Source organism: Corylus avellana, chromosome 5 (genome assembly GCF_965113065.1).
Source record: "Corylus avellana chromosome 5, dhCorAvel1.hap1.2, whole genome shotgun sequence".
NCBI lineage: Eukaryota > Viridiplantae > Streptophyta > Magnoliopsida > Fagales > Betulaceae > Corylus > Corylus avellana.
This window is the reverse complement of record NC_142494.1, coordinates 29,671,231-29,687,361: the sequence shown is the minus strand read 5'-3', so window position 1 is coordinate 29,687,361 and position 16,131 is coordinate 29,671,231. Positions and strand designations below refer to the sequence as shown.

Here is a 16,131-nt window from a genome sequence, read left to right as displayed (position 1 = left end):
AATCAGCAACCATATACTACTGTTTATTATTATTATTTTTTTTCTTTGTAAATATATACTATTGTTTAATACATTTTACTTTGTGTTTACTTTATAGGTGACCGCCGGATCTCGTGTTGTCCACGTGGCATCGCCACAGGCATTTGATATAGGTGAGTATTTAGGTGTCAACACCAACCGGTAACGATAAAAAGGGCAGGGAATCATGGTCGCCTTTACATACGGCCTTCATTTTATCGAGAATTTTTTAGGACACGTGTCACACATCTAACAAGAGTCCGCGACTCCGCGCGCTTTTGTTCAACTTTTTTGACCTAGGCGTTCCACCACCACTCTTGCGTTTCTAAAAATCACATAACTCTCTGTATACAACAACCCACGTCGTGGCCAAGAAGAAGACCGGCAACGCTCGAGCAACATGGAAGCAAAAGGAAGCGAGTACCGTATATTCTCCACTCGAAGCGGTGCGGGACCAGCGCAAATATCAGCTAACGTACGTAAAACGCTGAAAGCGACCTTTCGATACCGACAACGAAAGAAACAAAATACTGCCGAGTTACCACCGCTTGAAAATGAAATGAACCTCTATTTCGCGGCGATATTTTGGTTTCCCATGTCCGAGATATTCGATTTTCTTTTTTGAAATTCATTTGAAGAATTTGATTCCACTCTGTTCTGGAAAATGGTCTTGAGAATCGCTTCCAAAGGATAAAGCTTTTGAAACCCTAGTCCTAGTTCTTGAGGTATTTTCTTTTATACTAATCAATTAATTTGCTTATATTTCCCTTTATATAAAATCATTCTTTTAGTGGTGGTATTATTTAAATCATACATTGGAGCTCTTCTTCAAGAAAGACAAACCCTAGAAATGTTTTGATTCACCTGTCGTTTTGCTCCTTCTTCGTGTTCGTTTCAGCGGTGACGGTTGGTTTTCTTGAGAAAACGGTTTCCTGAAAATGGGAACAGTTGAGACACGGGCTAAAACCCTAGCTGGGGGTTCTGGTCTTCTTGCTGAAACAGCTAAACCTCGAGCCAAGGAGGAGAAACCCCTTAAAGAATGTGTTGGCAGTCCTGCCGGTCCAGAGGGGACCCGAGAGAATGGGTTTCCGGTGTCTATGAATGGAGAGGAGGTTTTGGGTGGTGGGGATGTGAAAGTGGTCGAGACTCGGGTAGTTGAGACGGAGGTTTCGGTTGAGGAGGGTTTCGGGGGACAATATGAGGACGTTTCGGGTGTAGACGAAGGTGGGCTTGAGGAGTCCGAGTTGGGTGGAGTGTCTTCTTTGTTGAAGATGAGAGGAAGTGTGGGAGTGAGAGAAATAGAGGTTAAAAATTGTGGTGAGAGTGAGCGTGTTGAAAAGTTGGGAACTTTGGGTGTTGAGGGAATGGCGGCGAATGGTTTAGGTGGCGGAGCTACGTCAAAGAATGGTGTGCAGAAGAGAAGGGTTTTGGTGGAGGAATTTGGGGATGAAGAGGATGGTGGTTCTGTGAGTGAAAACGGGGGAGACCAAGATGGGAAAATTGAGATTATTGAGGTTCCAATTGAGGATATGTGTAAGAACGAGGATGGGGAAGGAGAGGAGAGTGTGGCTGATGAAGGGTATGAGTTTTCCGTGGGTGATTTTGTGTGGGGTAAGATTAGGAGTCACCCGTGGTGGCCAGGGCAGGTATATGATCCTTCGGATGCTTCGGATTTTGCGGCCAAGTTGAAAGTGAGGGGACGGTTGCTTGTGGCATACTTTGGAGATGGCACGTTTGCTTGGTGCCAACCCTCTCAGTTGAAGCCCTTTGAGGAGAATTTTGAAGAGATGTCAAGGCAGAGTAACTCAAAGAACTTTGTATATGCCGTGCAGAGGGCTGTGGATGAGATTGGCAGACTCTTAGAGCTAGAGATGATTTGTTCTTGTGTAACTAAGGAGAATGGAGATGGACTTGATAGGCCATTGGCAGTGAATGCAGGAATCAGGGATGCAGTTCTTGTCCCTGAAGGTGGAATTGGGAAGCTTTCAAATAGTCTGTCTGAACCAGTGGGCCTTCTCGCTGAAGTGAAACATGTGGCGCAGACTATTACCATATGCAGTGCCCTTGGACTTAGGGTGTTAAAGAGCCGGCTGGCAGCCTTTTATCGGGCAAAGGGGGGTTATCATTTGCCTATATATCATCAACCACAACCAATTCTGGGTCTCGAAGACAACTTGAATGATGACATAGTGGATATACATAATAGGGTGGAAGTTCCAATTCAGGGGCCATTCGCAGAAGATTGGCTTGCTTCACCGGTAAGTCCTAAGTTCGGCCAGACCAGTCAAACCGCGACACACAAGAGCCTAGAGGATTTGGGAGATAGGCTGTATCAAAGAAGGAAGAAGAAAAGTATTGCTGAAATCATGGAAGAGAACATTGATGGGGATGTGGCTAAAGAAGGGACAATCTCGGGCAAACCAGCACCATTATCATCGAATAAGAGGAAGAAAGGCAGCGATGTAACTGATGATGGTCATGGGGTCAGTGAAGTGTTACAAGGTATTAAGAGAAAGGCCAGGATTTTGGGGTCTCCATTAAGTACTAACAGTGAAGTTTCAGGTGTCGAAAGTGATGGCAGTGGAGGCAAGGAAGAAACTAGGAAGAGCCGTTCATCTAGAGTTAGAAAGAAAGATGAAGGTGTCAGCATTGAAGTCGATGGTGGTGTGGGCAAAGAACCAACTAATGATGAACCTGTTACCATGAAAAGGAAGTTGAACCGTTCTAGTCTTCAAAAAAGTGATGGCAACGCCAAAGCACAAATTGAAAAGGGCTCTTTCTCAAGGGAAAGGAGGAAGAGCAAGTACTTGTCTCCGCCTTTCACTAATCTAATTACGGGGCAAAAGAAGAAAGACATGGAAACAGAGTCCCTTAAAGTTTCTAATGAATCTCGTATGGGGGAGAGGATGAGAACGGCTGCAGGCCACCTTGCTGGGCCCTCTCCAATTCTGAAGTCTTGTAATGAGACATTTCAGAAGAAACTCTCGGAAGAACTTGGTCTGGAGCAAGACCCGTCTGACATCTCAAGTCCTCAAACACCAAAACAAGATCGGATCCTGATCATTGATCCGGAGAAAGTTAAGGCGGCCTCTGCTATCGAAGTGCTATCTGAAGTTCGGCGTGCAGCTATTGGTCCTGTATGTCCATTGGGAGACAAATCCCTTGAAATGGTTGGGGACTTTATGTCCATACTCAGAAGCTCAGTCTATTGCGATGGATCAAACTACAAAGCATACAACAAGCGTCAACGTGGTAGAAAGAGAAAGAATCTAGAGTCTGATCCTGGGTCATTGGGTAAAGACCAAAGTAATACTGACCACAAATCACCTGGACATGAATCCAAACAGAGGACGAGGAAGAAGACCAAAGAAGCGGAGTCGCATGAAACTAAACCAAAGAAAGCTGCTAAAACACCAGATGCAAAATTAGCGGAATCACATGAAGCTAAACCAAAGAAAGCTAAAGCTGCTAAAACACCGGATGCAAAGTTAGATAAGCATCGATCAAAGCAAGACGGTGGAACACGTGGTATGAAGAAGAGTGATAAGAAAACTGACGGGGAAGCCTCACCTGTAGTGCTTTCTGTGGCATTCGGCCCAGGATCTCATTTGCCTTCTAAAGCTGATCTCATCAAAATCTATGGAAAGTTTGGGGCGCTGAACGAAGCGGAAACAGATATGTACTATATCAATTTCACTGCTCGGGTTGCCTTTGTAAGGAGCTCCGACGCAGAAGAAGCCTTAAATCATTCACTTCATGCCAGCCCTTTCAAAGCTGCCGGTGTTACTTTCAGCCTCCTATATCCTGAAACGAAGACCCGTGAACTAAGAGAAATACCGCAACAAAAAGCTTCTCCTCCAGGGAAGCCATCTGCTTCACAGCCATCGCAACTTGACTTCGTGAGGCAGAAACTTGAGACGGTGAACTCAATGCTGGAGAACTCGGGTGGGAAAGTGTCGCCGGAGATGAAATCCCAATTAGAGAGAGAGATAAAAGGTCTTCTGGAGACGGTGAGCACCATGGTTGGATCTCGGTCGTAGATCAGGCAATATGAGAAACTGAGCATTTTGGCTCCGTGCACAGGCCGACGTTTAGAGTTAGGGAACATATGTTACTTTCTTTTGAGGGTGTTTGTAGGGATGTACGGGTTAATTATCTCACCGTTGTTTTTGTGCGTAGGTTTTTACTTGATACAGATGGGTTGGCCTTGTTATATAGTCTTTACATGAACTAGTTGCATATGCCCCATTAGTATAGAGATTATCACTTTTTCTACTCTCTCTCTCTCTTTCTCTCTCTCTCTCTCTCTCTCAATTGATAATATCAACATGGAGTATTTTTCTTTCTTTTTTTCTCAGCAATACAAAAGAATGGGGGAAGGGGAACCTCAAAAAACAAAAAAACCAAAAACAGATTGCAGTACAAGTTAATAGTAGTTCATCATTAAAAAAAAGTTTTATTAACACCAACAATTTCCCAAAACCGAAGTGGAAGTGGGAATTGCTTGCCTATTTGAGGCTGAATCTCTCTCTCGAGTCGAAGTTGTGTCCCTTTTTTGTAATTTGCCTCATAAAAAGAATCAGAATAATTTACAGAAATGGCCTAATTCCGAGAAAGAACGCCCCAAAATTCGTTAAGGGCTACTTATTTTGTCTGGGAAATCGAATTCATTTAGTTTCATTGTGTTACGATTATCCTTCCAATTAGATCACAAAGAACACATAACAGAATTCAAATAAGCTGAAACTAATGAGATCAAGGTTAAGAAAAAGCTCAAAACGTAGTCTGAAAACCCAGTGGATGACCATATAGAAGAAATAGTTTTCTCCATATGAATGTTTGCTCCATGTGTGAGCCCACAGGACGCAAAATATAAACATCAAGGGGCAATTCTCACACGTGTTCTAACAGAAGGTATGAAGCCTATAAACAGAGGGAAACAAATCAAGCACATTTCTAGAAGAATCAGTCATCAACAGGGTCCTGAGGAGCTTCATCTGCCCTGCGTTTGATTGTGAGGACAGGGCACTCAGCATGCTTCGCGCAAAATTCGCTCACGGTTCCTACAAAAACCCTGCAGTGTCGTCCACAAGAGGAATTACTTTTCGAAATACCCTACAATATATCAAGATATAGCACAAATATCCCTTCCTAGACAACGTGCATATCCAATAATCAGTGAAAATGGATTACGGAGTTATGTTCAAAGAAATGGGTAGAGGGAACTTGAGTCTTCAAACAAGCACTAAAAGCATACCTCTGAAAAGGGCCAAGACCCCGGCTTCCTACAACAAGAAAATCAGGCTGGACTCGCTTCACCTCATGGCAGATTTCTTCTTTGGGATCACCTCTCTTGATCCATGCCTCACAAGAAATCTACAATCATTCCAATATAAACATTGGAGACAAATATTACTTGATCCAATGTAACATAAAAACACACACACATATCCAAAACTGATGTATAACATACACACACACACAGATCCAAAGCAGAAGCACATCAGTACCCCAATTTCATGACATCTAGTGACAAAGAACTCAAGCAGATGAGTCCCTCTTGCCCTGTCCCTGTTCTTCATGTTTTTAAAATCTTCAGGTGACGCATAAATGCTATCCATGTCATCAAAACCTAGCAGAAACAAGTTAAAACATACCATCATTAGCTGGTGATTTTCTTCACATCAGATGCAGTGCAGTTTCAAACTTAGATCAGCATACGGAAATTAAATAAGTAGAACTTAAATGCCACTTAGAAAGTTAAGACACAAAACAACAATATCAGAAATCAATTTGGTATTCTGCCAGGTGACCAACCATAAGAGCTATTTTCTTACTTAGAAATTTACTGGAGAAATAAAGAGAAATGAGTAAGATCTCCATATGGCCTTTATCAACTGAGAAAAAGCATGTGAAGATTGATAACGTGCTGGTCTTTGGATTGGAAAGGAGCTCCTCTATAATAATTAATGTGGTTAAGGATATGTATAGCTGTTGTAAGTAGTTTAAGAACTAATGGACATATCACAAGCAAGTTTTCTACTCAAATACGTTTGCATCGCAGAGCAGAAGCACAATTCAAAGTTTGTAGATGACACTTTAGAATCTAGAGGTTTCTAGGTCAAGTAGGACTAAACCGAGTATACATTAGTCGACTAAAGAAGATTGAAGTACCTCCAGCAGGTATAGTTCACCCGGAATGCAGGGAAAGACTAATCATGAATAAAGGTGGAGACATGCAATTGAGGCAAATCTAGATAGCCCTACATTAAATTGCACACATGACAGATTGTTAATCGTGCCACATTAGCCTTCCTTCTGTCACATGTGCAATTCAATTAGATGCAAGGACGACATTGCTCCCATTTCAATTGTTCAAGAAAGAGACTAAATTTTTTTACATTTTAGAGAGAAACTCGAACCTGCGCCAAATTTGAAGGACACCAAAAATTGTATTTCACCCCAAAAAAAAAAAAACACTAGCAATATATGGGGAAGAAGATTCAAAATCGATCATCCACCTAACAGTATCCAAGCTCAAGTTTCCACAATCATCAGCTTCTCTGATTGACGCTTCCAAATTCAATCAAATCAACACTCAACTCCGGTGCTTTCACCATTGAACAAAACCAAACCTCCAATCTACCCACTTTACACAACTCCCCCTCATTCCAACACAATCAGAGCCAACTTTTACTTCTCTCATGCAAATCCGTTTCCCTTCTACATTTCACGGAATTACCAAACCAACCATCAGCGCAAGTAAAACCAATTTCCTCAAGATTTAGATCCACAGAAAAGAAATAAAAGTAATAATAATATAGCAGAAAACCTAAAAATCACTTCAAGTTGTTCAGCTTTTCAAATAATAGAGATTCTTCAAAAACCGATACATCGCACAAACCCTGGCCAGGAAAACAATTGGGTTTCCATTTCCTCCGTTTTCTCGGAAACTAAACAGAGCATAAAAAGCAACTATCAAAGAGAGAGAGTAAGGTAGGGAGAGAGAGAGAGAAAACCGTCTTCATCGGGGACTTGGACGTGAAGGAAGAGGAGCTTGAAGCCGGAGGTGTTGGAGCGAACGATCTTCTGGAGGGTCCACTCGAACGCTCCTTTGCTGCTTATCGACGCGTGTGGATACCCCTTGATAGTCGACTCGTTCACTCCCATCATTATCCGAGTCGGCTCGCCCTCCATTTTCCTCTTCTTCTTCTTCTTCCACTCACTGAGTCACTAACTCAAACTCGCTTTCTCTCTCTCTCTCCGTGTCCAAAGTGCTCTCTCTCTAGTCTCAGTCCGAAGTTTGTAGAACAAAAGCTGCGCCCTGAGTACGCATATAGGCGCATTGCGCCGCTTGGCGCAAGTTAGCATGTTATAGATTATGAGTTGCTAAACTGCATGTCACGTGCCACCCGGCAGTTTTTTTGAAATGAGGTGTCGGTCGTTTGGTAAAGGAAATGGCGGGGGGTCAGAGTCGTTTCCTGTCCGATTGTGAAATGTCGAAATACCATAAATGCCATTAGAGTTCTTTGTTTCTCAATTGACGTACGTATTTAACATGCGACAAGCTTATATTAAGGTTCAGAGGCAGTGGCTCAAATAAAAAGGCAAGGAATTTAAATTATCTAATGCATATTCTTCTTTAATTTAAGGATGTACTTGAAAAAATTTCTGATTGTTCAGATTGAACAAGGTTCTTTTTTATTTACAAAGAAAATATTAAATTGGTCCAAGTGGCATGAAGTTTCAACAAATAGTTTTCTGGAGTTTAAGGTAACTTTTTTTTTCAAGATATAGAATTTGTGCTAAAAGGGGAGGGAAAGCTCTATGTTCTTGGTTCTCTTATAATTTGATCCTCAAAAGGTCCCCAATTCAAATATTTACTATATAATTTATCTCCATTTCAATTAAAATAATTTATGTATTGTTGGGTCCACAAATAACGAAGCACGTTAAAATATTAATTTACATAATTAAAATTTTCATTTCTTATTAATTGAAAATTTTAAAATAAATGATAATTTAACACTTCCACTATAAACAAATTCTCCAACTCTTATCCAAAAAGTTTAAATTATATGGTGGTAGTCCTTCCCATGCCAAACAAAGGAAATGAGAATAAATCGAGAAATTGACAAGTTTCCCTACTCTCTTAGCAGCATGCTGCCTCTTGTTATTTAAGCTTATTCATTTAGGTTAGAGAGCCCCTAGTCCCTACTATCGGAATATGCTTTAAAAGTAAAGTTTTACGGCTTCCAATGAGATGTTGACACATTATTTAAAAATATCAAATACAATAATTATGAGAGTATTGAAACTTAAAAAAAAACAAAAACAATCAACAATCAACAAAAAGGCTCCACCACCTCTCCGGCCAAACTCCATTGTCAAATTTCGCCCAAAGCCATCACCTAGTATGCACACCACCAATAAACAAAACATCACACCGCCCAAGCTCCATTCCACCACAAAGCAACCACCCCTAACCTAAGCTATGGTAATTGGGGTTCAGGGCAGCTGATGGTGATGGTTGGCAAATGAGACAAAGAGACAGAGAAGTTGGCTGGTGTCGTGGCCAGATCTGGTCAGAGACAATGGCTAGAGTCGTGGCAGATTGATTGAGGATGGCAACAGTGGCCAAACTGGCACAAATCTGGCCGATGGTGGTCAAATCAGCACAAATCTGGCTGGATGATAGCTAAGGGCCTGTTTGAGATTATGTTTGAGGGTCCTTAAAGTGTTTTTAATACTCAAAAAGTTCGTCTGAAGGAAAAAGTATTCATTTGGTAAAAAAATTAAAAGCGCTTTTAAGGGTTCAGAAAGTCTAAAAATAACAAAAACACATTTTTGGCAAAAGCTTAAAAATGAAACTTTTGCCCAAAAACACTTTTTGACTTAAAAGCTCTATTTCTCAAACGCAATTATAAACAGACTCTAAACCAACACAGATCTGGTCTAACAATGGCCAAACTAGCACAGATTGGCTAACTGAGGTTGGGGAAGACAACGGCCACCCTTCCCAAACCTTTGATTGGCGTCTGGGTGGCAACTTTAGGCCGAAGATCTGGTAGCATTGGGCGGAGGAAAGGCAGTGTCTCTTTTATTGCATTAATTTTATTTATTTATTTTTTAAAATTTTTATATTTATAAGATCTGTTGTTCTCATGTTTATTGTATTTGGTTTTCTCAGCTAATGTGCCACTTTTTTATAAGATGCTGTAAAAAATGGGTTTTAGACCACATCTTGACCGAAGTTATTCTCTTTTGGTTATGATGTATGGTCTCCCTACAATTGTCATCTTGCCGTTTTTGGATCATCATAATATCTCACTCCCAGGTCGTGATTCACAGCACGCCCGGCAAATTTTGTTTTTTTTTTTTTAATATTAAAAAAAAAAAAAAAAATTTGCCGGCGTGCATGTGTTTAGCTTTACCCCTCACTCCCGGATAACTTGTAAAAAGATATATCACATCATAAAAGCATTTTACATCGCAATTTTTTATTTTAGTTATTTTATTTAAATATTTTTTTATTCTAAAGTGGAGAAAAAAATGCTAAATATTAAAAAATAGTTTATTTTTACACTTGGTAAGGGAATAATGCGCACTAAATTTGGTGAGCCTACCAAATATTTCTTCAAATTATTGAGTCAAATGCAACTTTTTTGCTTCCATTTTAGCTCTTTCCCTAGCCAAAATAACATTTGATAATGCCATAAATAACTACTTATTAGTAACTAGAAAGCTAGAAGTTGAAGGTACAAACCAATTGAAGTTGAAAATCAAAGACAACAAGTGGATCAAAATACAATTCAGAAAGAGAGACATGATCTTTAGAAGAGAATATCTAGTTCTTGCAGAATCGTAGAAAATCTCTTCATCTTCCCCATCAAGGCCAAGCTTAATTTTGGAGTGGTGACACCTATATACCCCCAAAGCCCATGGGGTAATGCTTAATTAGAGACAACTAAATAACAAAATATTTACCCTTTATTCTTCCCTAATTGCCCTTACCCAGCGATTAAATTCCAGTGAATGAAACCCTTCCAAAACCCAAATGACCAACCTGGTACAACTCTAGCCAAACCTTCTCTGCTTCAAACATTCTCTCTTCCTCTTCCTCACCAAACCCAGATGCGATTTCCGCCATTTTCCCCTCCTCCTCCGCCACCGCCGTCGTCTTTCTCCCATTGCCATCCCTCTCCACCACGCAGTCAATCTCACTTCTCCTGCATTTCCTCTTCCTTTCCAGCCTCTGACGACCCTTCTCTTTTCCCAGTCCCAAGCATCTCCTCCCCACCATCCACGGGACCTTCACAAATGCAAGAGCGAGAAGGTTCACCACAGCGCACGGGCAGCAACAGAGCGCCACGCAGTCGGCTACCAACCCGGCGGTGCATGCCCGGCAATGCTTGCCAGAACACTCGATCTGATCTCCGCCATCATCAAAGCTACTGTGCCGACTCTTCCTTGTGGGTCCGGCTCTCGGGCCTTCGTGGGTCCCTTTTGTACGTGAAACACGAGGCGGGTTCTCCTCCATTTGATTTCTTGACCAACAAGTCCCAAGTCGTCTGCAAAAGATGAAAAGCCTTTGAATATTTTCAATTTCTTCTCTCTACATTTTCTCTCATTCCCCTGCCTCTGCTGCTACCTTAGCACTAGATCATTTTCTAGGAGGCTTTTGATGTCATACGTACAGGAAATGAAAGGGCTCTTCATGCATTTTTATCCTAGTAATTCTGAAAGGATAAAAGGGTCAATGTCATTATTTTGAGAGAGCTGAAGCCACGTGTCCTGAGGGTCCATGGGTACTGGGACTTGGTCTCTCTTGTCTTGCTTAAAGTGATTTTGGTACTTGTAGCTTACTGTTAATACCTTAAAAGGGGCACTAAGAATATGAAACAAATCATTCGAATTTCTAATAATTCGAGCAAATAATAGTTTAAGAAATTTCTAAGAAAGTCAATGGGAGAGATTTTATCCAAATTTAAGAAAGTTAATTTGGTTTTAAAAAGTGCTCTAATGATATGATTAAGTTAGCCGGGAATGGAGATAGTTGTTGTGAGGGGGCATAGAAGAAAAAGAAACAGCTGTTAAAGATGTTGTGTTGTGTGGACAGTGTGGTTACAATATTTTGCCTTGAATGAAAAAGGTGAGAGTGATAATGGAATGTGAGTAAGACGAGACAGGGCAAGCAGAGGCCAAGTTCATGAAAGAATTTCCCTCAATTGTATTTTCTTGAATAGGATGGATCATGTCATGTCCCATGCCTAATTCAGCTTTGCAACAAGTCTTGCCCTTGTCCTTTGCACAACCTCTTCATCTTCAGCATTCAATTGTCCTGGAATATCATCAGCTTTTCAATCCACCATTACTCCATCCACTCTGGTCATGTCGTGTCTTTTATTGTCTTTTATCTTGGCGAATCCGGTCCGCTCAGGCATTGTAACGTTAATCACAATCAAATTTAATTATTTTACGTCAGTTTGTAAGTTTACCTGGCGTTTACAGTGTTAACCACTAAACAATTAAATTTGATTCTGACTGACATAATCATTCTTAACTTGTTCATTAATGGCTAATCAATATTAACTCTTTATTATATTAAATACAATTACAAGCCATCATAATATGTTCAATTGTAGGTCGTTGTCATATGAGGAACATACAAGTGGTCATTTTATTCCTCTGAAAATATGTGTAAGAACTTTTTATTGGTGTACTGAAACAGCAAATTAAAAGACACTGTATGAGCATGACAAAGTAAAAGGCAATATCCTATCAATTTCCTAATTTTAGAAACATCAAGTTCTGCTTCAAGTAAAAAAAAATAAAAATCATAAAGGGCTTTTCACTTGACCAAATGAAAGTGATCCGGCCACCACAAGAAATGAGCCCAACAACGTGGTCCATGACGAAAGGGAGATCCAAAAGAAAACATTAGTGGACCCACAAAAAAAATAAAATATGTTGTTAATAAAATAAGTTTTTGTTTCCAAGAACAAGGTTGACTAGGATTTATGGAAAATACATTTGTACTTGCCATGTGAAGGAGGTGGTAAAATAATTGTTAACTCGTCAGGTCTGATTCTTATGCCAAACCTCCCATACTCATTTTAAAAAATATATACATTTTTTACCACTGTGAAAAAAAAAAAAAAAAACCCATAATTTTAAAGATAAAATTACAATTTTACTAAACACTTTTAAAAAAACGCATTTTTAAATTACAAATAATAAATTTACCGTTTCTTATCAACATAGGATTTTAAGATAATTGATGATTTAAGACTCTATAAACTATATTAATAGACTTCTAATATTTCTTTTGTGTAATTCCATGGTTGAATGATGGGCTTGTTTAGGAAGATAATTCTTCTCAACCTTTTTTTTTTCTTTTTTTTTAGTTGATTTGACATCACTGACTATATAAACATTTGTCACACTTCTTGGATTCCATTTCACAAATGATTGTATAAAGATTTGTTCGGTTGAATCCATTCTATCATAAAATTAAGATAGTCTTCATCAAAATGTAGTCTCTGTTTTTGTCTATATATTCCAAACAGTATGATTAACTTGTCTGCCAATATTATGCCTACTACAATCGCATAGACTCAACAAAGATTATGAATTTGAATTCGAATTTTACAATTTACTCTTGTTTCAGTTAGATATTTGATATTTCTCTTGAAGTAACTTGTGATTTATCAAGAACGAACAAATATTGAGACAGATCCTGCTCAATAAATTGGATCATTTCTACAATGGGGCTAAATGATTATGACAACTAGTGTACTCATTAGAGAAAAATGAGAATGTTTCGCTTTGAAGGGGCTAATGCACCAATGGTTGTGCTAAGATCTATTACAGCAGTCAACGGTTTTTAGCCAAAGTTTTGCATTGGAAACAATTTTCAGGACTTGCAAGAAAATGATCGAGCATTTGGAGTGGAATTTTTCTAGCAGAAAGAAATTAAGTTGCATGTAAATGTGAATGTGATAACGAAGAATTTACCTGGGGATACAAGAAGGAAATTGATCGAGAAGTCAATGCAGCCGCAAGCTCACAGCTGCCTCTACAAGATGGTTGAACTTCAAAATTGATCTTGGAATTGCTCTTCGTCTGAGAAAACAAACAGAACTTGGATCTGATGATCTGGGGTGCCTTGATGATTTAAGATCTTGTTTATCTATCATTTCTGAACTCAGAATCTCTTTGTGTGTGTGGCAATGTGTGTGCCGACGTATATATATATGCCTTTTAATCTGTTTAAGTTACTGATCTTAAACCTTTGTCAAGAAATGAAAGTTATTTTCTTATATAAAAACTCAGGGGAATCAGAATATAAAAATGGTGTTTGAGCAGTGAGCATTGGTTTCATGAGTACCGATGCCAGGGAATATAGGGAAGTGTTCCTCTTCAACCTAGCTCTTTTTCCACATCCTGCACTTCAGTTTGGTTTCTTTCACTTTGCATGAGTCATGCACGTGCACCCACATTCAACTTCCTTTAAACTAATAGGAAATGGGCAGAGCAATGCGGTCATGGTCATGGGTACTCTCCACTCTCCACCAGGATCAGTAAAACTGAAACTAGTAATTAATATTTACAGCTTCAAAGGGCCTTGACATGGAGATTCTAAGCAATCTTATCTGTTTGATCATCTCCTGACTGATGCAGATCAGACCCATGAGGCCTGTCTGGAGGACCAACACAGCTTTTTGATATCGTAAATGTAAGAAGTGTTTTGCATTTTGAATTGTTTGTTTATAGTTTTTTTAAAATTGTGTTTTACCAAACAAGGCCTTGACATCACCACTAAACAACAAACTAGTAAGAAATGTATTAAATATAGTAAGCAAAACATAGATCTATTGCAACGTCTTGAATTAAAAAATAATAATAATAATAAAAAAATATTAGTGTTGAAGAAATTAGTCACAATCCCTGCTCAGTGCTCATGGAGGGGCATCCAATTGATCATAATCTCCTCCATTCCAAGATCTCTCTGGCTGATTCAGCTGCCCCTTTGCTTGAGGAAATTTCCACATGCCATAATTATGTGTTTTTTCCTGTTTCATGCTAGAGGGCTTGGGCTAGCTCTAATGGTCCCAACTAGTAGTTTCCTTCTTCCTCTTTCTGCAGATGAAGCAGAAAGAAACAAAGCATAGAAATGTTGGTTTCCATCTTTTTACTGCTTCCCATGCCTGGAGTTCTAACGGTAAGTGAAAGAAACCATTCTTCAATGTTTCAAACAGCAATCTAGATAAGTCAACTTTATGATTTCGAGGAACAGAATCATGACTTGCTTCCATCTTTGTTGACTCCATGAACAAAGATATGCTCGACAAAATACACTTGAGGATAAGCAGCATATGCTTCTAACAATCAAAACCTTCAGCAAAGCTTGAAAGCTAAATGCGCAAATGAATTTTCATTAATTGTTGAAAGGGCGCCACAAGACAAATTCAGATTTTCATGGTCCGGTCAACACACTTATCAATCAAAGGAATCGATGGGCTACTGGAGAGCCTATAAATTAACAGGCCCAAATCTTTTAAAAATTGAAGAATTACTGAAGGATCATACTACGCACCATCAGCCCTCCAAGGCCCGACTACTAAGAAAGGCCAAGAAGGCCTAAGAGAAGCACACACTAAGGCTACAAAAGTGCTAGAGGCACTCTCTCATATACCCTACCCATTTTTTTTTTTTTAGGAAGAAACAATTAATTTTGGGAGGTATATCTTATAAAAATATATAAATTTTATGAAAATTTCTAAAATTTTGAAGGGGTAAGTCCTGAGTACAACAGTAGCCCCCTTATAATACAACAAATGAAGTTTCAAACCAATTGGGTTGTTCACAAACTCACCCATAATCAAATTGAAATAGGGAGACAAAAGTTTATGATTTGATTTCATAACTTTTATTTTGATATAAGTTATCTTAGTTAGTAGAATAAACTGATAGAAATAATAAATTTAATCATTTAATTAATATTTTATTATATAGTAACTACATAAGTAGGCAGTCCTTTCAATATTCTTTCCAAAGTTTATAAATGGATTAATTCCGTCTTTAAAAATATTATGTATTATATTATTTTATGAGAAGTTCTAGAGAGCCAAACAAATGAATCCAGAAAAATTTTCAAACTAATGTGGCAAGGGTTTTTTAATTAAAAAAAATACAATTCTCTCTCCTTTGTCTGCCACGTCAGTTTGAAAATTTTTTTGAGTTCATCTGTTTGACTCCTTAGCACTTCTCATTTTATATATTTGTAAACGATTGATTAGTATATTTAATTGGGTCATTTGAGATCCAAGAGTCAAGACTAGGACGAGTGGACGACTGAAGTAACAAATGATAAACACTGTCACATTTCTCTACTTGTTTTCCCAGCCCATTGGCTTTAACAATGGAAGGCTCCCTTCAATGGGCTGGGTCCAACTAAGCCCAAAAATAATCTATAAATTCTATACTCATCCCTCTCTGTATTCACACATTCGAAACCCTAATTCAGTCTCGCCCCCGCCCCCCTTCTCTGTGTATCTGACTGCAATCAGTTTCCAATTGAATTTTGTTTTGGGAGAAATTAGAGTTTCTCTCTGTTAAGCGGGCAAAGATGAAGAGTGCTTTAAATTTCTGACACCTCTTGTATGAGAAGAGCCTTCACAAGCTCTTCCTTGAGCAGACAAAGCAACACTCTGAGCCCCATTGCTTTTTTTCTTTTCTTATTCTTTTGGTCCTATTTGATTTCCTATTGTTTCTTCATCTTTTGTTATTGTCTCGAACTGCATTTGATTTGAGGATCATGAAAGACATTTTGATATAAAAAAAATGGGTTTTAATGTCTTATATTTGTTATTTTTGCTTTTATGTGATGATTGAAGGAAAGGTTTGTGCGAAGAAGAGGAATATTTCGCCCAAAATCTTAGGGAATCTTTGTTTGTTTGTTTGATATAGTGTTTTGTCACGATCTCCAAACCTTCTCTTTCTCTAGCAAGTAGAACAGAGGGGGAGGGATTAGATCAAGATCAATAGCCTGATCTTCGGACTTATCTATCTTCTTCCTCTGGAACTCGAACAAAGTGCCAAAACCCGGGA

General features: G+C 39.0%; 3 protein-coding genes and 1 non-coding gene across 4 annotated transcripts; 2 read left to right on the top strand and 2 right to left on the bottom strand.

Moving 5' to 3' along the window:
* The first annotated feature begins 634 nt into the window (after window positions 1–634).
* On the top strand, window positions 635–4,293 carry LOC132180847 (PWWP domain-containing protein 6). The gene is made up of 2 exons (XM_059593823.2): window positions 635–743; window positions 917–4,293. Exon 2 carries the CDS (start codon window positions 957–959, stop codon window positions 4,056–4,058), a length of 3,102 nt encoding a protein of 1,033 aa, XP_059449806.2. The 5' UTR covers window positions 635–743; window positions 917–956; the 3' UTR covers window positions 4,059–4,293.
* A 506-nt stretch (window positions 4,294–4,799) lies between these two features.
* On the bottom strand, window positions 4,800–7,345 carry LOC132180929 (Adenine nucleotide alpha hydrolases-like superfamily protein). Its single transcript, XM_059593928.2, has 4 exons — window positions 7,038–7,345; window positions 5,529–5,650; window positions 5,276–5,394; window positions 4,800–5,092 (listed from the first exon to the last, which is right to left on the bottom strand). Exons 1-4 carry the CDS (start codon window positions 7,213–7,215, stop codon window positions 4,984–4,986), a joined length of 528 nt encoding a protein of 175 aa, XP_059449911.2. The 5' UTR covers window positions 7,216–7,345; the 3' UTR covers window positions 4,800–4,983.
* A 2,562-nt stretch (window positions 7,346–9,907) lies between these two features.
* LOC132183400 (uncharacterized) lies at window positions 9,908–10,696 on the bottom strand. Its single transcript, XM_059596831.2, has one exon. It carries the CDS (start codon window positions 10,556–10,558, stop codon window positions 10,040–10,042), a length of 519 nt encoding a protein of 172 aa, XP_059452814.1. The 5' UTR covers window positions 10,559–10,696; the 3' UTR covers window positions 9,908–10,039.
* A 4,946-nt stretch (window positions 10,697–15,642) lies between these two features.
* Window positions 15,643–15,738, top strand: LOC132183503 (small nucleolar RNA snoR1). Its single transcript, XR_009440465.1, has one exon. It is a non-coding gene; the product is annotated as a small nucleolar RNA snoR1 (small nucleolar RNA).
* Window positions 15,739–16,131: the final 393 nt, after the last annotated feature.

Coding starts and splice junctions, on each gene's coding strand:
- LOC132180847 (XM_059593823.2), top strand. CDS start 957: ATGGGAACAGTTGAGACACGGGCTAAAACCCTAGCTGGGGGTTCTGGT.
- LOC132180929 (XM_059593928.2), bottom strand. CDS start 7,215: ATGGAGGGCGAGCCGACTCGGATAATGATGGGAGTGAACGAGTCGACT. Junction 5,395..5,528: donor CTAGATGTCATGAAATTGGG/GTACTGATGTGC, acceptor GAATGATTGTAG/ATTTCTTGTGAGGCATGGAT. Junction 5,093..5,275: donor GGTCTTGGCCCTTTTCAGAG/GTATGCTTTTAG, acceptor ACGACACTGCAG/GGTTTTTGTAGGAACCGTGA.
- LOC132183400 (XM_059596831.2), bottom strand. CDS start 10,558: ATGGAGGAGAACCCGCCTCGTGTTTCACGTACAAAAGGGACCCACGAA.